The 22,060-nt window shown below is 40.1% G+C and overlaps 1 protein-coding gene across 1 annotated transcript in view; it reads left to right on the top strand.

Annotated features, from left to right (window-relative positions):
• Positions 1 to 304: 304 nt before the first annotated feature.
• Positions 305 to 22,060, top strand: part of CYP7B1 (cytochrome P450 family 7 subfamily B member 1) — a 129,801-nt gene continuing 108,045 nt past the window's right edge. Inside the window, exon 1 of the mRNA XM_070942257.1 lies at positions 305 to 402. Coding sequence (XP_070798358.1) covers positions 305 to 402 — 98 coding nt within the window. The remainder of the gene's footprint in view (positions 403 to 22,060) is intronic.

Raw genomic sequence — 22,060 nt, forward strand, 5'->3', positions numbered from 1 at the left:
TTTCATTTCGCAAGGAAAGGGGCGGGGAAGGTGGGGGAGAAGGCCTCACCCTTTCCCTTTTCCTGTGTAAACTCTTTCGGCCGATCCCAAGAGGAGGGGCCGGGGACTCCCGAGCTCCAGCGGGAGCGAGGTTGCTCATTCGAGTTTGGCTTTCTGGCGTCGAGCTCCAAACTTCCCGGAACGCCGCTAGAGATTAAGCGACCGTGAGGGCGAAGGGAAGGAGCGGCTGCCCCGCAGAAACTTAACCGAGCGTAGGAACGATCTCTTCTTTCGGTAGCTGGAGAGGAAAGAGCCTCTCCACAACATGGGCCTCATGGAGTGGCTGCCTTTTGGCGTGTACGGTCTGGCGCTCGCTACCGCTCTGGCTTTCGGGGCGTTGTGTGCTTTCGGCAGGAGGAAAAGGTAAGGGAAGACTCGCCTGAGGTCTCGTAGCTCTTGGCTTTAGCTAATCGGGAGAATAAGGCGTCTCTAGGAGAGGGAAGGCGACTCCCACTTTCCTCCAGAAGCGGCAAGGGAACTTTTGGTTCCGTAGTGAACATCGTACAGCAGCAGCTCGAGGGATATATAGGAGCTTGTCCTATCTTGTAGCGGACGTTTTTTACGGAATCGCGAAGGGAAAACGGAAGAAGAAGAAGAAAGTTTTTCTAAAGTGCCGTCCGATATAAATGAAGACAGGATATGTATAGATAGAACGGCTCATTATTATTGTGCTGCAATCAGTTTACCGAGAAGTTAAAAAACGCGTTTACTAGTTTATGACCCCTCGATTGGTCCTAATAAAGATAATATTCATATATGGATTTATAATCGAATGAAGCCAGTTATCTTCTGTACAGGTACACACATGTGAAACAGATGATTGAAAATGTATTGAATTCAAATATCAAGCTTTTAACTTGGCACGAAATTACCGCTCAAGAGTGAACCTTATTTGTTCCCAAGGGTGTCTGGTAAACATTAGATTAATAATCCAAATTGGCCAATCAGAACGTTAGAAAGTAATGAGCAAGCTTCGTGCTCTACAAGTTGTCATCAGATTCTATACAGAAAAAGTAATGGGCAAAGATGGTTTGATTTGAAACCCAAAATGCATGTAGACTAGATCTGATGGTTTAGACTTCAGTGCCCAGTAATAAAAATGAGCATGAGCATGAGCAGAAATTGAGGGAATTGTAGTCCAAAGCACTAACATATGTGCAGCTTGTACGGTGCATTTACTGTTAATTTGACTGTCTTTTTCCTCAACCCAGTTTTTAAGATTTGCAGAGTACACTGAACTATGTGGGTTGAATTTATATAACATCCTGGATTAAAACTTATTTGGCTAGTTTGTGATTCATTGTGTTGTGCAAACATATTATGTTGTTCAAACACAACAATGTGCAACAATGATCCTGCAACAAACGTTTTCATATGAAAGTAAATAAAAAAAAAACATTATTGTTCTAGTACATATTGTGCAGCCAGACACTTAATGGCTATGTTTATACCAGGGCTACCAGTTCTGTAACACTAAAATCTACATTACAGTAGAGGCAGTAAAGAAATACAGAAAATTATCCTCTTTGATGCTATCTAGTGGTCATCTGGATTTTTGCAACCTGTATATAGTACTATTAACCATTTACTCTCTCTCTCTCTCCCCCCTCCCTCTCCCCTCTTTCATTTTCAGTATGTATTTATTTATTGGTTTGATTTATATGCTTCCCTTCTCCGGAGACTCAGGGTGGTTTACAATGCGTTAAACAATAGCCTTCATACTTTTGTATATACCTGCTTAGTAGGGCTTTCAGCGCCCTCTAAGCAGTGTTCTTTTTTAGCTTATTGTCAGCTTATTGCCCCCACAATCCGGGTCCTCATTTTACCTACCTCGAAAGATGGAAGGCTGAGTCAACCTTGAGCCTGGTGAGATTTGAACTCGCAGTAATTGCAGGCAGCTGGCAGCTGGTGCTATTTAACAGCACTTTAGTCTGCTGCGCAACAACAGTACTTGACATATTGACCCTTAAATGTAATTATATTAATTAGACTTGGTTTATATAACTAACTAGACTAAATTGTGTTTATCTACTTTGTGGTCCAGTGCAGACCCAACTAATGGTTTACCCTGCTCCTTCGCTACGATGAAAATATAAATCCAGCAGTTACCACAATTTGTCTTCTGATGTAACTTAAATATGCCTTCTCCTTGTTAAGTAGCGAACAGAAATAAGTTGGATATTCACTTCTGGTAGTCTTAACAGGACATTCTTATTATCTCATGAACCTTTGGACCAAGAGTGAATAGACAAACCTTTGTTCTATTGGAGATTGTCTGTCGATTTTGGCATGGCCAAAAAAAGGTTCCCAACCATTTTTTGGCCATGCCCCACCTAAGCATCTCTAAAATCCTGATGCCACCCCTCCCCCCACCCTGTGAAATATAATTCTTACTTTACTCAAAAAGTGAACTCTACTCATGTGGAAGACGGCTAAAAGGCCATTGGTTTAAACAAGGTTCCAATTGTCCCCATTAAAAATCAAATTTCCCCCCTGTGGGGTGTGGGTCCCACATTGGGAACCACTGCTCTAGACTCTAGACTTCCGTGGCTGTGACTTGGGCATTGTACAGAACTGGCATTAGAAGGTATCTTCTCTGGCAGCAGAAATCTACCAGTGAATTTTGTATTAAAGAATTCACTTTGATATGATTACCTATCTCCTCCCACTCATGACTATAACCATGTTGCTTGTATTTTTATGATTTATATTGTTCTGTTTGTTTCCTAGTATGATTTGATTGCTTATTAGTAATTTAGGATTATCACTAAGTATTGTATCTTATGATTCTTGATTTTTCTTTTTTCTTTTTTTTCCCTTTTATGTACACTGAGAGCATATGCACCAAAGACAAATTCCTTGTGTGTCCAATCACACTTGGCCAATAAAGAATTCTGTTCTGTTCTGTTCTGTTCTTTTCTGTTCTGTTTTATATTTTGAACTGTTTTCTCCTTCTGACTCTTTCTTGGAGAACTCACTAGGTGGCAGTTTAGGGCAATTTCACTTCACTTTTGACTTGGTTACATGAGGGTACTTTAGTTTAAATAAACACAGGATTCTCTTTTGGCTCTCTGCTGGCTGTTTTAGTTTACATGCATCATGTTTACCAAGTCATGTTGAATTGGTTCAATGTTCTAGCTATTTCTTCCGGCAATCTATCTCAGGACTGGATTGAATCCAGGAAGGCCTATAATTCCTAGCGTGTTGCTTGGAAATGGGAAAGTACCTGATGTCTTTCATTAGAGAGAAGAAGTTTGTGTGTGGGAACCCTGTAATTGCTACACATCCAACAAGAATCAGGTCTGGTACTAATCAAAAGTTATGTGTCATGGCATAACTTTGGGATTCAGAAGACTGAAATTCCATCTTCAAACGACAATTGTATTGTTTTGAAAGCTGTCGGTGGGACTGAAAAATTCTGCAGAAAATTAATCAATAGACCATGAGTTCTAATCCAGTCTTGGGCATGAAAGTGAGCTGGATGACTGTGAGCAGGTCACTCTCAGTTGTGGAGAAAATAGGAGAAGGAAGGAGTATTAGGTATATTTGCTACCTTGAATTATTTACAAAAATAATAAAGGTGAGATACAAATAAATAAAATTAGATATACTTCAAAATACACACACAAACACACATACTTGTTCAATAATGGTTCAAATTTATCCCAAAAGGCGGTAAGTTCAAGTCCCATTTTAGCCATGAAAGCCAGCTGGGTGGTCTTGGATCCATCATTCTCTCACAGCCCAAGCCACCTCACAGAGTGGTTGTTGTGGGGAAAATAGGACGTGGAAGTTATGATGGATATGTTCCCCACCTTGAGCTTTTTGTAAAAATAATGAAGGAGGTGGGTAAGTAAGTAAGTAAGTAAGTAAATAAATAATTAAATATAATGAAGGGGTGGGTAGATAGATAGATAGATAGATAGATAGATAGATAGATAGATAGATAGATAGCATGTTCTTTTATCAGATCCAGACAGTCTGAATTTCAGAAAATTACCATCATTGTTTTAATCACCCCTACCTATCAATTTCTCTAGGCATGTAATATTGATAGCTTTGACGTTGCAGGTCATCAAATTTATGGATTATATATGTGTATATGCATATGTATATATGTTTTCTGAGGTTTTCGCGGGTGTTTGTATGTAGGTCTTTGGTTATTCGGGTTTTCTCCCGCTTAAAATTGGAAGTGTCTTGGCGACGTTTCGACGAAGTCTCATTTGTCATCTTCAGGCTGGTGTTTTCGGCTTTGTGCTTCTAGGATCCGAAAACACCAGCCTGAAGATGATGAATGAGACTTCGTTGAAACGTCGCCAAGACACTTCCAATTTTACGCGGGAGAAAACCTGAATAACCAAAGACCTACATATGTATATATGTTTATATCTTGAGCTAACTTTAAAAAAAGCTTGGTTATCTTGCAAAAGGGAGCAATTATTTTATCTATTCCATCTTGCAGCTGAAGGAAGCTTCATGTCAGAAGGATTCAGTCAGGTGCCAACAGAAATACTCCTCAACTTATGACCACAATTGAGTCCAAAATTTCTGTTGTTAAGTGAGACATTTGTTAAGTGAGTTTTGCCCAGAGGTGGGTTTCACATACTGTGTTTTTCAGAGTATAAGGTGCACCTTTTTCTCCCCTAAAAGGGGGTGAAAATTTAGATGTGTCTTATACACCGAATGTAGCCCCGCCCACCCACTGGCCCCCACCCTTTGGCCTCTGCCTCCCAGCAGTTTACCTCCTTGCAGCAAGCACAAGAAGAAACAGCTTGTTTCAGCTTCAGCATAGCCTAATTAGCACAAATTCCCCATCACAGTGCCTCAAGAATATCAAAGACTTAAAAATAGAAGAGGAAATTATAATTTGATTTGATGTTACAGCAATCTTTATAGATCATAGATCCATATACTTCATAGATCCAGAAGTAGCAAAAGAATCCATGGCAGTAGTAGTACATAACACCTCCAACATAGCCAAATACACTAAGATCAAAATACCCAGAATCATGGACCTCATCAGCTTCTGCTTCACTACATATTTTCAGTTTGATGGACAAGTATACCAAGAAATCAAAGGAACATCAATGGGATTACTAAGGAAAGACTCATAACAGAGATTATAAGGCAGCTTCTAGAAACTACAGCACTGTTTTACATATAATGAAAAGTAAGGATTTGATATATGGACAACATCATCATCATAGTAAAAAAAGGAACTGGAGAAGACCCATGAAATCATATCTTCAAAGGAATTAAATTCACCAGGGAAAAAGAAAACATTCCCTTTCCTGGATATCTTCATTAGTAGATAAAACAACAGCAAATTAGAAATGCAAGTCTGTTGAAAAAAACAACCCAACATATAACCAACATCCAGTTAAACAGGGATTAGCCCCAAGCAAACAATCAAGCAGAAAATAATACCCTAATCAAGGAACTATCAAGGAGAAGACCATATTTCCATCTGTTTGCCAGTTGTTCAAAATACCTTTGATAACATAGGAAACTTTCAATTGGTTCTTGAAGGTTGATGGTCCTTGACCAAAGTGTCTGTGGGATTGTTACTTTTTCTCTGATCTGAATATAATTCGAAATAAAGTTTGCCTGTTTTTCATGGTTCTGTAACCATCTTTTTTTTAAAAAAAAAATAGTTAAGTGTACAAGATAGGTAGGTGTCACTGTAGCTTCTTAGGAGAATATTCTCTTTATTTTTTTGAATTATGATTTTTTATATGCAAAAACAAATAGAACTACCGTAATTCTATTCTATTCATGTTGTGAATATGTCCTTTTGTTGGTATAATTTTCAAAGTGATTATATTTTTAGGATTTTTAAAGGATATTTTTAGTTATGACCTCAGCTCACTAGAAATGTGAATCCTTTGTTCATGTATTTAATGACCTCTCTAATATTCATATGAACCCATCATCAATTTGTTTTTAGAGGCTTATATATCTACAAATGATTAAAGGGCAAATTTATTCATTTCTCCCTTTCTTTTTGATTGGCTTTTAAAATCCCAGCTGTATGTTTAATTTACTTCTTCTTTGGTGAGCAGCTAGACTGAAGATGACTTCTTGCTGAAATAATTGGGATCAACACAAAATTGTTTTATTCTTTTGGGCAAGATACAATAAGCCATTTCCTTGTAAAATCAACATTAATATTAAGTTCAAATGGTGACTGAATGAATGGTTGTTAAGCAAGGACTGTGTGTGTGTGCATGTGTGTGTGTGTGTGTGTGTGTGTGTACACCAGTGGTGGGTTGCCCCCGGTTCGGACCGGTTCTATAGAACCGGTAGTAAAACCGGCAGGAGACTCCGCCTACTGACCCTGATGTCATCAGAAGCGATCTGTGCATGCACACACACACACACACACTAGGAGTGGGTTCTACTTACCTTTACTACCGGTTCGCAACGGGATCACATGCGCAGATCGCTTCTGATGACATCAGGGTCAATGGGTGGAGCCTCCTGCCAGTTTTACTACCGGTTCTATAGAACCGGTCCGAACCGGGGACAACCCACCACTCTCTCTCTCTCTCTCTCACACACACACACACACACACACACACACACACACACACACACACACACAAACAGAGTCTATATTTGTTATATATAGGGCTGAGGATCTGCCTACCTTCCTCCAAATTGACCAGTAAATCAGATCCCTAGAATTTCCCACCTTGTAGCCCTCAATTTTTATCTATACAAAAATCTTTGCTCTTCTGTTTTTTGGGGTCCTTTTTCTTTGTAAAGCAGACACCCAGTTAATAGGATTATTCTTCTCAGTTGCATGCTGTGTACTTCTGAATTTGCCATGACAGAGTTCCTCTTGTAGTCTTTACTTACCTGATTCTGCTGCATAACAAGGAGTTTCATGTTTGATTTTTGCTAAAACTGGTTTGGGGAAAAATTGTACGCCCAAAATTTCTCCAAAGAAGGGGCTTGAAGAATGGATTTCCTTGAGATGGTACCCATTTATTAATCACTATTGTAGAACAAAGCCCCAAATATCTGTTGTTAAATATTGTTGTGTTAGCAACAATATTTGCTAACAAGTATTAGCAAAGAGAGGCATTTTAGAAGATGCTTTTCTCCTTGGGTTCTTATATGATCTAAGTTTTCTTAATTCATAATAATAACAAAAGGGCTTCCTCCCTTCCATTTCTCTCTTTCTCTCTGTGTCTCTGTCATCCTATCCTATCCTATCCTATCCTATCCTATCCTATCCTATCCTAGCCTAGCCTAGCCTAGCCTAATCCCATCCCATCCCATCCCATCCCATCCCATCCCATCCCATCATCCTATTCTAGAAGATGCCTCGTTTTAGCTGAAAATTCAGGTTATCATGTCGTTAGAGAGCCAGAGACATTAGCACGTCTCCTATTAGTGGCTGTTATTTAAAATTATTGTCTGGAAAATGAATTTTTCTAAAAGCTAGTAAAAACAGTTATATTCAAATATATTACTCATTATTACATGCTCTATGGGATCTCAGTGATTCTGAAAGTGATGTACGAACTTTAGAAAATAAATCATCTCATTACATGCATGTTTTTTATATAGAATTCCAAATTCTGACATTGCTTCTGGATGTGAGAAAAGAGAATGGAAGGGAAGACAGGGGAAAGTATTCTCTGGGTTGGACCTAGTGGGATAGGGGCTATAAAAACATACTGCAAAAATCAAAAGGAAAATTGAGATACTGTGGTATCTTAACCTCTATGGTACATTATTAGTACAGTGAAGAGTTTGCATTCTCTTGCTGCGGGAGAAAAATTACTACCATTTCTTGTCTATTAGAGATTCTCCTTGCTCAGCACATAAGTCAGGGGAAAATGCAATATAAAACAAATTTTCCATGTTTTTTTATTTTGTAGAAAAATTTCCCTAAAAAATGAACACCTAAAAGTTTAAAAGTTACCAAACTTTCCTAAACTTTTTTTAGGAACATTTTTTGCATCAAACTTTTTACCAAGAAAAATCTAAAATTGTTCTATGTACCGTTTCCTGGTAGATGCATTAACAAATACCTTGAGCATAAACTTCTTTTCTATTCTCTTGAAAAGTATTTTGTGTGTGTGTGTGTGTAAAACCAGCTTCTGCAAACAAAAGGACATTGTGCATTAACACAATGGGCAGAACTTGAACTTTTTGAAGCATAGAGTGTTTTAGGATTTCCCAAGAGTTGCTGCGGTGGAGATGAGGAGGATGGTGAAATACATAGGGTAGTCATCCAACAGTATGAACAAGCCATAGAATTTGTTCAGAGAAATTGACTTGCCTGAGGCTAAAGGGGAAATTCCAAATCTCTTGTTTTCCCCATGAACATGATGAAAACAGCCAAGTTACGTAACATTAACAATTCAGTCACTGGATGCCTCCTACAGAATGGGAACACAGTTTTGGTGGTAGCAGGGAAATAGCCATTTTTAATTGACTTAATGCTTTTTCCAATTAGTGGGGCTGTAGCTTTTTGGTGAAGAGATATGATGAGTACAAAAGATCACATATTTAATCACGCATATAATATCTCATCTCTGAAATCCTGGAGAGCTGACAGCTTGATTTATTATAAGACAGTTACTCATATTTATTATGTCTGCATCATCCCATAAAAGTGGCTACCCAAAGAAGTCTGAATGTCAACTGGACAGTGGGGGTAAAAAGTGGAAATGAAGGTAGTGGTATCTAAATTCACTAGTTAATCTGGTGGAGCCAGTGGAATGGTGCAAGTGTGGGACTAGAAGCAGAGAGACTGAGGTTCAAGTCCATTCTTAGCCATGGAAGCTTGCTTGTGCCTCCAGATCAGTCACTCTCAGCCCAATTGCTTCTCAGGTTGGGCAAAAATAAGAAGGACTGCTGTTTACTGTTTTCAGGTCTTAAATGAAAAGTGGGGTATAAATCTAATAAATAGTAATAAATTAAAGGATGGACTGGTTTATATAACAAACTATGCAACTACCCTGTTTCCCCCAATGAGACATCCTCTGATAATAAGCCCAATCGGACTTTTGAGCGCATGGCAATAAGGCCAAGTGCTTATTTCAGGATTCAAAAAAAATATAAGACAGAGTCTTATTTTCAGGGAAACACGGTACATTATGGCTTAGTATGACAAAGGAACACAGCCTACGTGAAAAAGCACCACCACATTGGTTTCTTCTGTGAGGTGTGTTAGAGGGAGGTTCTGAAGTCTCCTAGCCTCTTGTATTTTTGCTTTTTTAATCCATCCTTGATATTTAGTGTCAAGTGCTGGTTTATCCTTCCAGTCATTAAATGTAGCTTGCCATCCTTCTATTGGCTATGGATTTATTTATTTATTTTGCTGTATCTAACCTGAAAAATTACAATGGCCGTTGTTTCTAAGATGAACAGCAGAGGGCATATACTAGTCCAGAATTCCTCTCCTGGTATCTTAGCCTATTTTGTCCTCAGGCTTAAGACTCAACATTCTCTGTGGTCACATCAGCAGTTATAATTGAAAAGGACATTGTCATCCTCTTCAAAGAGCTTACTGTCACTTTTAGGCCAATTTGAGAATATGACTGTGGGAATTAAATGTCTACGTTTAGATTGTAAAGCCTATGGTATATATATATAAAGACTATTTGAACTGCTACTTCTGCATCAGGATTATTGGATTCTGTATGGGACAACCATTCTCTTTTTGGTGAACTACTGTTATAGTTGAAGTGTACTCCAAATATCTATATTTTTTTAAAAAAAATCTTAAAGTCAAGAGGAGAAATGGTTTAGGGCTCCAAGATCACAATTCTCTCTACAAGAACACACTTCTATATACATATATACAGCTGAAAGTTCATTTTGACACGAAGGAAGTTGGTGTCTCTCTAATACATACCTGCCTCCTGCAGTAGTTGAAACAATGTATTTCAGTTGGACAGAATTCTTAACAGGTTCTGAAATAGGCTGGAATCATTGTCACATGTGATTAACTCAGTAAGATAAAATGGTAAAGATTAAAAGAAACATTCTTTTTAATTTCCCTCACTTCCTCTTTCCCTAAATACATGCAAGATCAAAAAGAGACAGTTCTGACTTTAAAAAATCTTGGATTATTTATATTGATGATCACATTTTTTACTTCTAAACAGAGTTTCTTTATCATTATGTAAATCAAACTTTCTTCTGGTTAATAATGGTAAGTCTGGGGCATATGAATAAATGTGAGAAATGAATTACTCATGAGTTCTGCAAGATTTTATAATGGCATTTTCACTGGCAATTTTCTCTAGTAACTTTTAATTCTAAATTAAACCAAACAAACTTCATTGTGGTTTAGAGCAATATACCCATTCAGCCACCAAACCTGTATCTTCTCAAGGATCATAACTCAAAAATAAGAGCCTTGCTGGTACAGTGGTCTAAGCACCCTGTTATTAACACAGCTGCCTGCAATTACTGCTGGTTCGAATCTCTCCAAGGCTCAAGGTTGACTCAGCCTTCCATCCTTTCTAAGGTAGGTGAAATGAGGACCCAGTTTGTGGGGGCAATAAGCTGACTTTGTATAAAATATACAAAAGTATGACGGCTATTGCTTAACTCATTGTAAGCCGCCCTGAGTCTCCGGAGAAGGGCGGCATATAAATCAAATTAAAATAAAAAATGAAAAATTAGTAAATTCAATATCAGTGTCATTTTGAATTTAAATACTTTCTTGTATATTGAAAAGAAATTACTCCTAGAACCATTCCTCTGAACCATTCAAAATCTAGGATTATTTTTAGTAATGTTCAGTGCAATCTGGAAATTGTGGTCTTTTGGGAAAACAAAATGTGTTACTTGTGTTCTAAAGACTCATCTCTTTTCCTAGTGCTGTAGTGGTTAAGGTAGCAGGCTAGAAACCAGGAGACTGAATATTTATATGTTGTATGTTATATGTTTGTCATATTGTGTTACAATAAAATATTTTAAAAAAATTATATATATATATATATATATATATATATATATATATATATATATATATATATATATATATATATAAAAGAAACCAGGAGACTGAATTCTAGCCATGCTTTAGGCCGAAAGCCACCAAGATCATCTTGAGCAAGTCACTCACTCTCAGGTCTAGGAAAGAGACAGTGGCAATCCACTTTTGAAAAACCTTGCCAATAAAATTGCGGAGTTAGTGCAGGAAGTCCTCAGGACTAAAAAGCTAACTTGAAGGCACCAAAGAAAATTTTTGTTTTTCAGAACAAAAATTGCCTCTTCAAATGTCCTTTCTCATAATAGTACATTTGTCCATGGAGAATGAATAATAGAAAAAAATGTGAGAAATTAATGAAGTTTCTTGATTTAGAGGAAACACATGATAAACTGCATAGGTCTGAATTTTGGAATATTCTGCATGAAGATGAAATGGAAAAATGTCTTGAATGCAGCATGAACAGTATGTGATAGAAATAAAGTATGTGGAAGAATGAAGGAAATGTTTGTTGAATGTTATCACGTGGAATAGGGAGTAAGGGACATGTGCAATGTTCCTTTGTGTGAGAATACATTGTCTAACTAATAAAAGGTCTAATAAATTGTGTAAATATGGTGCATGGCAGCCATAGGTGGCTTTCTATTTTTATCCCCTCCTATCCCCTCTTCCAGTGTTGGATGAATAGATGGGAGGAGATTCAGCACATTCAGACTTTTAAGAACTGTTATTATAGCCAATCTCAATAAAAGTTTTAGCCTTCCTGCTGAGCTGATTCCATGGTCTGGAACGGACAGTGACATAACTATAAAGTCATGCTTGAAAGAAGATGTACTGGTTGCAATTCTTGTGGTGTCACCTTAGCTTGTTTTGTAATAAATCTAACTAATCAGGCCTCCGGTATGATTTGTTACTACAGGGTTTTGACACCTTGGTTGTTTATCAACTTTATGGATAAATATATAAGGATTGCCTGTGAGGTTGAAGATATGTTGATGTATTCTTAATGCAGATGATACCCTGCTATGGATGAGAATACAAATGATTTGCAGAGAATGTTGAATAGATTGTACAATGAAACAAGGAATATGGAACTGAAAATTAAAGTTTAAAGATCAAGATAATTGTGCTTAACGAGTAAAATTGAATGAACAATTGTAAATTACACATATATACATGGCAAAAAGCTGGAACAAATTAATGAAGTTGTGTACTTTGGTAAACCAATCACTACAAATGGAAAAATTGAGACATTCTAAAATATGAAAATAATGATGGTGGTTGTACAGTACTGGCTGCAAGGAATGACTGTTTGTCAAAAGGAGCAAAAAAGGATATGTAAAATGTTTTTCCCCACTTTATTATGTGAAAGTGAGAGTTGGGAATGTTAGGAGAAACATAAAAGTAAGTTGAAGTAAGCCATAGCTGAACCTCTAAGCACCATCTATGAAGTATCTTTTTAGAATGAGCTCCTTGCCTGACATATGGTCATTAGCAACAGTCATACCTATCTTCAAAAAAGGTGACCCCGGCCTTGTTGAGAATTATAGACCAATCTCTCTTTGCTGCGTCACGTGTAAAGCCATGGAATCCATCATAAACCAATCCATCACTCTCCACTTAGTGTCAAATAACCTACTCTCTAATAAACAATTTGGTTTCAGGAAAAAATTGTCATGTAATCTGCAAGTCATACACTGCAAAAATATTTGCACCTCTCAACTTGACCAGGGAAAAGCAATAGACACAATTTACATAGACTTCTGTAAAGCCTTTGATTCAGTAGTACACAACAAACTTATTCTAAAACTAAAATCTTATTGCATTTATGGATTCCTGCATTATTGGATAGCTGCATTTTTTTTTAATTTGATTTATATGCCGCCCTTCTCCGGAGACTCAGGGCGGCTTACAATGTGCTAAGCAATAGCCTTCATCCTTTTGTATCTTTATACAAAGTCAGCTAATTGCCCCCACAACTGGGTCCTCAATTTACCTACCTTAGAAAGGATGGAAGGCTGAGTCAACCTTGAGCTTGGTGAGATTTGAACCTGCAGTAATTGCAGGCAGCTGGTCTTAATAACAGAGTGCTTTAGACTACTGTACTACCAAGGCATTCCTGTCAAACAGGCAACAAGTGGTCAAATTAGGCAGCGCCCTATCAAATCCTGCACCTGTTAACAGCGGTGTTCCCCAAGGCAGCGTTCTAGGTCCAACACTCTTTCTGTTTTATATAAATGACCTTTGTGATCAAATTATGAGCAGCTGTGTCCTCTTTGCCGATGATGTTAAACTATTCAACACCACAGACAACTCTATTACAAAATGTATCTGAATGGTCAAACAATTGGCAACTCCAAATCTCTGCTAACAAATGCTCAGTCCTGCACGTAAGAACATCAAATATTTGCTGACCAGAAACGATCTAAAAGTTGACCCTAACCCTAACTCTGTCAAGTCTGTCTGAGAGCAATTGCGCGCCCCGGCCCCCAAGGCTCCCCTCGGATACTAGGTGGCTTAGATACTAAGGACCTGGGCCTGCGGTTGATGCTGTGCAACGCTAGGTCTGTGGTAAATAAGGCCCCCCTCATTCACGATCTTATCCAGGAGGGGGGAGCGGACCTGGCAGGTATTATGGAGACCTGGTTGGGACCGGAGGGAGGTGTCCCTCTGGTCGAGATGTGCCCACCAGGTTTCAGAGCATACCATCAACCGAGAGCCCAGGGGAGGGGCGGGGGGGGTGGCGGTTATTATTAAAGAAGGTCTTGGTTCGAGGGAGACCACTGTGCCTCAGATTGTCGGATGTGAGTCCCTCTTCGTGAGATGGGGTCATGGGGTTCAGATGGGCTTGCTGCTTGCGTACCTGGCTCCCTGCCGCGTGGCAGCAGCCCTGCCTGAGCTACTTGACGTGATAGCCGCGGTGGCAGTTGATACACCCAGGCTTATGGTCATGGGTGATTTCAACTTGCCATCCGTTGGTGAAATGTCTGGGATGGCTCGGGAGTTCATGGCTTCCATGACGGCCATGGACCTGACCCAGTTAGTTCATGGCCCCACTCATGGGGGGGGGGGACACACTCTAGACTTGATTTTTGTCTCTGGCCAGTGGTTGAGTGATCTTGTTATAGGGGATATAGATATGGAACCCTTGTCATGGTCAGATCATTCACTCCTTCGTCTGGACCTTCGTACCGCTACACCCCGCCGCAGGGAGGCGGACCCAATTAGATGGGTCCGCCCCAGGCGCCTGATGGATCCTGATAGGTTCCAGACGGAGCTTGGGCCAATTCCTGATGATCTGGCACACGACTCGGCCGAGGACCTAGTAGCTGCCTGGGACCGGGCGGCTGGTGGGGCCTTGGATCGAGTCGTGCCTTTGCGGCCTCTGACCCATGTCGATCCCTCGCGGCTCCTTGGTTCACCGAGGAGCTGAGGGAGATGAAACGCCGGAAAAGACGCCTAGAGAGCGGTTGGAGGGCCAGTCGCGCTGAATCTGACCGAACACTGGTAAGGTCGCATATTAAGACCTACCTAGTGGCGATAAAGACGGCAAAGTTCAATTACTTTTCCACCTCTATTGCGTCATCAGGGAATCGTCCGGCTGCCCTGTTCAGGGTAACCCGCTCCCTGCTCCACCTGGGAACGCGGGAGGATCCCTTGGAAGGCAGGGCGGAGGATTTTGGACAATACCTGCATGACAAAATCGCTCAGATCCGGGGGACTTGGACTCTGACTGGGTAGATCAGGGCAGGGTGACGAGGAATAGTCTTGAGAATGTTATCTGGGAGGAGTTTGATGCTGTGACTCCCGATGATGTGGACAGGATTTTGGGGAGACTTAGTGCGGCCACATGTTTACTGGACCCGTGTCCCTCCTGGTTGGTACTGGCCTCCCGGGAGGTTACACGAGGCTGGCTCCAGGGTGTTATCAACACTTCGTTGAGTGAGGGTTACTTCCCCGTGGCCTTGAAAGAGGCGGTGGTGAGGCCTCTCCTCAAGAAGCCGTCCCTGGATCCGGCAATATTGGCCAACTACCGTCCTGTCTCCAACCTTCGCTTCCTGGCGAAGGTTGTTGAGAGTGTGGTCGCGCGACAGTTCCCGCAATTCCTGGAGGAAACATCCTATCTGGATCCGTTCCAGTCTGGTTTCAGGCCTGGGCACAGCACGGAAACGGCATTGGTAGCGTTGGTTGATGATCTCTGGAGGGCTCGGGACAGGGGTTGCTCCTCTGTTCTGGTCCTGTTAGATCTCTCAGCGGCTTTTGATACCATCGACCATGGTATCATGCTGCACCGGTTGGAAGAGTTGGGGATGGGGGGGCACAGTGTTACGGTGGTTCTCCTCCTTTCTCTCCGACCAGTCGCAGTTCATGTTGGCAGGGGGGCAGAGGTCGACCTCGAGGCCTCTTATATGTGGAGTGCCTCAGGGGTCGGTCCTCTCGCCCCTCCTGTTCAACATTTATGTGAAGCCGCTGGGCGAGATCATCCGTGGCTTTGGGGTGAGATACCATCAGTACGCTGATGATACTCAGCTGTACATCTCCACCCCAGGCCACCCCAACGATGCCCTTGAAGTGATGTCCCAGTGCCTGGAGGCTATACGGATCTGGATGGGGAGGAACAGGCTCAAGCTCAACCCTTCCAAGACTGAGTGGCTGTGGTTCCCGGCATCCCGATATGGTCAGTTGACTCCATCACTGACTATTGGGGGCGAGTCTTTGGCCCCCACAGAGAGGGCTCGCAATCTGGGAGTCCTCCTGGATACGCAGCTGTCCTTGGAGGAACATCTGACGGCTGTAACCAGGGGGACCTTTTATCAGGTTCGCCTGATCCACCAGTTGCGGCCCTTTCTTGATCGGGATTCCTTGTGCACAGTCACTCATGCCCTCGTAACCTCTCGCCTTGATTACTGCAATGCTCTCTACATGGGGCTCCCCTTGAGGAGCACCCGGAGGCTCCAACTGGTCCAGAACGCAGCAGCGCGGGTAGTGACGGGAGAAGCGTGGCACTCCCATGTAACACCGCTCCTGCGTGAACTGCACTGGCTCCCGGTGGTCTTCCGGGTGCGCTTCAAGGTGTTGGTTATCACCTTTAAAGCGCTCCATGGCATAGGGCCTAGCTATCTTCGAGACCGCCTACTGCCACCGACGACCTCCCACCGACCCGTGCGCTCCCACAGAGAGGGCCTCCTCGGGGTGCCATCAGCCAAACAATGACCCCCAGGGGGAGGGCCTTCTCTGTGGGGGCACCTACCCTCTGGAATCAGTTGCCCCCTGAGATAAGGAGAATCCATGACCTCAGTGCCTTCCGCCGTGCCCTTAAAACTTTCTTTTTTCAACAAGCCGGGCTGGCTTAATTTCTTTTTAAGGGTTTTTTATTGTTCTGTTTTGCTTATCGTTTTAATTAATGGGGCCAAATCTATATATATTTTTAAATGTGTTTTAATATTTGTATTTGATGTTTTTATCTGGCTGTTCACCGCCCTGAGTCCTCAGGGAGAAGGGCGGTATACAAATTCAAAAATAAAATAAAATAAATAAATAAGTACCTAGGAGTACTCATTGCAAAAGATCTAAGCTCCAGAGCTCACTGTAACATCATTGCAAAAAAGGCATTAAGAGTTGTCAATCTTATTTTATGAAGTTTTCTCTCTCATAATGCTGTACTTCAAACTACGCCATCAAAAACTTTTGTCAGACCTATACTTGAATACTGCTCACCTGCCTGGAACCCTCACTGTATTTCAGACACCAATACATTAGAGAGGGTCCAGAGATATTTTACTTAGAAGAGTACTCAAATCCTCTGCTCGAAAAAAAACTGCACCAGGCTTGAAATTTTAGGCCTCGAATAGCCTTGAACTGTGCCATCTATGTTCTGACCTAAGCTTAGTTCATAAGATTATTTACCAAAACGTCCTACCTGTAAATGAGTACTTTAATTTCAACCGCAATAACACAAGGGCTATCAATAGATTCAAACTCAATGTAATTCGCTCTAATCTTGATTGTAGGAAATATGACTTCTGCAATAGAGTAGTAAGTGTCTGGAACACTCTACCTGATCCTGTTGTTAGTCTCTCTAACCCCCATACCTTTTACCTTAAACTGTCTACCGTGGACCTTTCATGTTTTTTAAGAGCTCCTGAAGGGGGCATGCATAAGTGCACCAGTGTGCCTACCATCCCTGTCCTACTGTCCCCATTTATATGTACTCATTTTATGTGTTTATGGCTATTTTTTTTTTTTTTTTGCTAAGTAGAATTCAAAGAGGATGAAGTAAAACATGAAACAAGGTAAAATACATGTCTAATTAATTAATAGGGACAAAGTGAGGGACTGAAAGGTATGGAAGAAATACTCAGATTTTCATAGAGAGGGAATCAGTGAAGACTGAATTGCAAAACAAATATATGAGGTAAATTGTGGCAGACTATGATTGTCTGCATTGAGATATGGGGAAAAGTGGATATTACATGTATGAAGACATCATAACAAAATGTTATCCTATAGTATATGTCATTTGTGTTATGGTGCACCTAATACAAGTTACATAATTATCATTTGCACAATACCCATGTTTCTTCCAAATGGTCAGGAACAAGAGAAAGAGTAAGAAAGTTGTGTTGAATAGAATTGATGAGGTCCTGTAAAAGAGACAGCAAAGAGAATTTTATAGAACGTACAAGTTAACTTTTTCTTGGGCATAGTCTATTTTGCACTCTACATAACTTTACTCTGAAAGAGAATAGCAGGATGTGTTAATACTTGCAAAAGTAACATAGCATGTTAATACTTGTGTATTTAGTATGATTCCTATTTTACTCTTTTAAACATCTATTACTCACCCTGCTTTAAAATAATAGAGACAATAGAAAAAAGATTTAACGGATTGTGTAAACCTAGCCAGTGAGAAGACAGAGGAGCAGAGGTATGTGCTCATGTCACGCTAATCTGTATATCCAAACTCTGTAGTGTCTGGAAAGTCTGCAAAAGGCATTCACACAAATGAAATTATTCACACTTAGGTATTCCACCAATGAATGAATAATCTGTTTTCAAACTTTCCAAATAGCAGAAAGAGGTCTGGAGAGAGACTTAATTCTGAAAACAATTTCTGAAAGGAGCTGCAGGTCATTATTTTATGTGGCGCTGAAATATCTACATCTCTGAAAGACCAAAGCTGAGTGTGGATCTGTGGGGACTAAGATATAAGTGCCAAAAATATAAACAAGGTAGATGAAACAGTAACAAAATATTAGATGCTATTGTGTGAACTATACATATTGTACTGTAGATATAAAAGCTGAATCAATATAATAAAACTTCGCTAGGAGACTGAAAGCTGAGATATAGGGCTCCCTATGCAGTTTTCTTATTTCTTGGTTTACTTCAATAAGATAAGATGGGTATCTTTTTTCTCCCTAAATGCCACATGTAATGTTGAATTATGTATGATGGATTTCCATATGCTAGATTTGGACAGGGCTAACATCAGTGGTGGGTTGCTCCCAGTTCAGGCCGGTTCGGGTGAGCCGGTAGTGGTGGTGATGTGATGTTACCGAACCGGTTCTCTTTGACTGGGAGTGGGCCCTCCCACCCCCCCATCCCGCGTTATACTTACCTTTATTTCTCGTTTTTTAGCCCAGCTGATAGGTATGGCAGAGTGGATTGCCACACCTCAGCTGGGCAGAAACCTAATGCGCTTGTGCGAAGCACAAGTTTGGCGCCTGTGCGAGCAAAGCGAGCATGCGTGCGGCAATCGCACGCAAAGCGTGTGCGCGAAGAGAACCGGTGGTAACACCGGTTGGAACCCACCACTGGCTAACATCCTTCTCCATGCCCATACAAATCCTCCCCTCATTCTGTCTTAACTGACTTACACGCTCATGTGTGCACATGCACACACGAGAGGACATGTGATAAGTAACTCTTGTTGGATGATATTCCATCATTATATTCCTGCTAGCCTGGTTCTGTTTGATGGACTATGAGGAAGAGCAGTATTTACTGGAATTATGTATAAAGGCAGGATTATTTCTGAATATTAGCTTGCTATTTTATTGTGATTTTAGTAGTAGGTGCCTGGACAAATAGTATGAATCACAGTGAAGACAATTCAGTGAAGACAGTGCAACTGGCTCACATTTATGAATCATGTGATCATGATTTGTTACCTTTTTGCCAATTTCTTTCCTATTGGGGAAGTTGGATTCACTTAATGACTTCATTGCATTAGTCACTGTGTGATTGACTTAATGACTGCAATGATTTGCATAATTACCACTGTAAGAATTGTTGTAACATCCAGTCTGACTCGACTTACGATCAAAATAACTTTACAAGAACCAATCCCAATTGTGGTTGTAAGTTGAGGACTACTTGTTTTCTTGTTAAAGCATTCTGAAGTGGTACAGCTTACAAAGCCTGAAACTGCTGTGAAATAAGAACTATTATCATAGATTTTATGTAAAATTGTAAGTTTCCAAGTGTCTTATTTTGATTGTGTTAGGATAGAAATGTGTTTAAATAAAATGAATATTTTTTTTAAATAATGCCTTTGATATAAACAATGAAGATAAATAGAATTTTTAAATGATTTTTGAGGGACTAACAATATTAATTAGCACTTATACCTGTCCTTTGTATTGACATCTGAGTAGTTGGCTTGGGTATGGCTTTACATGCTACTTGTATGACAAAATTACAAACAATAGGAAGAGTGGTCTGTGACACAGAATGATTCAGGCACACAAGATAGGATGAAGTAAAGGAGGTAAAAAGAATGGCAAAGCAAAATATAATAACAGAAAGAAAAATTCAAAATGTTAAAAGGATGAGGGATGCTTATTGTTTGCGTGATCTCATTAAAACTATTGTATTCCTATTGCATTCTATCCCAAAGCGGCTTTAATCAGTATAAAATAGAAAATAAGGGTTAAAAACTTCTTTGAGTAAGTAATGTATCATAAATAACAATGTCACCAACTAACAGAAGCAGATCCTAAAATGAAACCTAATTATCTTCCAAATATTCTCTAAGTACTTTCCCCTTTCAGAAATTCAATAAATAGGAAGACGTTCTTCTATAGGAGGACACATTGCTCCCCAGGAGCGACACCAGTGGTAGGTTGTCCCCAGTTCGGACCAGTTCACAAGAACCGGTAGTAAAACCAGCGGGAGGCTCTGCCTATCGCCCTGGATGTCGTCATAGGCGATCTGCACATGCGCAGAAGCTTGGCGCGCATCCGAGCAAAGCGAGCATGCACAATCCCGTTGCGAACCGGTATAAATGTAAGTAGAACCCACCCCTGAGCGACACTACCTTGAAGAGTAAGGTGACCAGACGTCCCGCTTTTGGCGGGACAGTCCCGCTTTTGAGCAATTTGTCCCGCGTCCTGCGGCGTTTCAAAAAAGTCCCGATTTTTCTTGAGCCCCAGCTGATGGCTAGAAGAAAAAAAAACTGTTTAAACTCTTGCCCGGGGCTTCAAAGGGCCGCCCTACAGGCAATCAGTGTAAAGCAGTTTTTTTTCCCCTAGCTAAGCTTCAGAAACGAAAACGAAACCACGGTCTTTGGTGCAGCGTGACAAAATGAGGCAGAGAGAGATTTATTTTTATTTTTATTTTTCCTCCCCAAAAAAGGTAGGTGAAAAACTGCAAACAATGGGAATTTAGGAGGAGAGTTCAAGATTTTAAAACACAAAGGAAAAAAAGCTGTATTTAACTAGGGAATTGTAATAATTGAGATACTATTAATTGTATATTGTGTTGAAAGCAGAAATGGTTAAGTTGTGGTTCGGAGGAATATATGGGAGAAATTATTTGGTTTATTATTATTGGTAAATATAATTAATTGATTTGTAAGAAATTGGATTGCATGGAAATAATTGGAATATTCATGTTCATATTGATTAATATACAAAAAAGATAGTTTTATAACTAATTGATTTATATTAAAATGTTGAATTTGTATTAAACAACTGTATTACATAATTACATAATTAACCAATGTGAGGATGGATATAAAAATAGATGACAATGGGAAGGGGTATAATATAGAATAGAAGGGAAAAATTGAATTTGATTAAGATTAGAGATGAGGATGAAGGGTAATATTGGTTTTTTTAAAAAATAGATGAGGAATAAATATGGCAAAAAGGAAATATAGAAATTGTAAATTTAATTGAAATGACTAAACGCTGTTTAAATTTGTGAACCAGCCAAATATTCTGTTCAAAGAAAATACATTGTATGTTTGTATGTGTGTTTCTAATTATTGCTATTTATTCATATTTGTTCTCTTTTATTCTTTAAAGTTTAACAATTCTTCTTTATCTTAATATCTTTATATTTGCTTGGGGTTGGCTTTCTTCCCTTTCATCTTTTTTATTGTACAGCAATCTTTCTCCTCAAACCTACCACCTCTCTCTTTTCTTTCCTTCTTACTTTCTCTTCCCCCCACCCTCTTTTTCTCCTCCCTACTTCCTCTTTCTTTCTCCTTCTCCTCCTCTCTTCCTCCCTCTCTTACCCTCACTCCTACTCTAATTTCCATTCCTTCATCCCTCTCTATTGCTGTAATCCTTTAATGCATATGGACTACTCAGAGGGCTGAAAAAGTTATTTTCGACTGGTCCTCACACTTTTGACCAGTCCTCGAACTTATGACTGTCCTCACATTTTACATTTTTGCCCTATCTTGTCATCATGGTGAAGAGAAGCAGTTGTGAAATGAGTGACATGGTTGTTAAGAATGCTGCATGGGCATAAATGTGAGGATGGTCATAAGTGTGAGGACCAGTCAAAAGTGCGAGGACCTGTCAGAAATGACTTTTTTCAGCTCTCTGGTTAGTCCTTTTGTGCATATGGACTACTCAGAGGGCTGAAAAAGTTATTTTTGACTGGTCCTCACACTTTTGACCAGTCCTCGAACTTACGACTGTCTTCACATTTTACATTTTTGCCCTATCTTGTCACCATGTTGAAGAGAAGCAGTTGTGAAATGAGTGACATGGTTGTTAAGATTGCTGCACGGGCATAAATGTGAGGATGGTCATAAGTGTG

Source organism: Pituophis catenifer, unplaced genomic scaffold (assembly GCF_029215685.1).
Source record: "Pituophis catenifer annectens isolate HBS135680 unplaced genomic scaffold, rPitCat1.0.hap2 SCAF_3, whole genome shotgun sequence".
NCBI lineage: Eukaryota > Metazoa > Chordata > Lepidosauria > Squamata > Colubridae > Pituophis > Pituophis catenifer.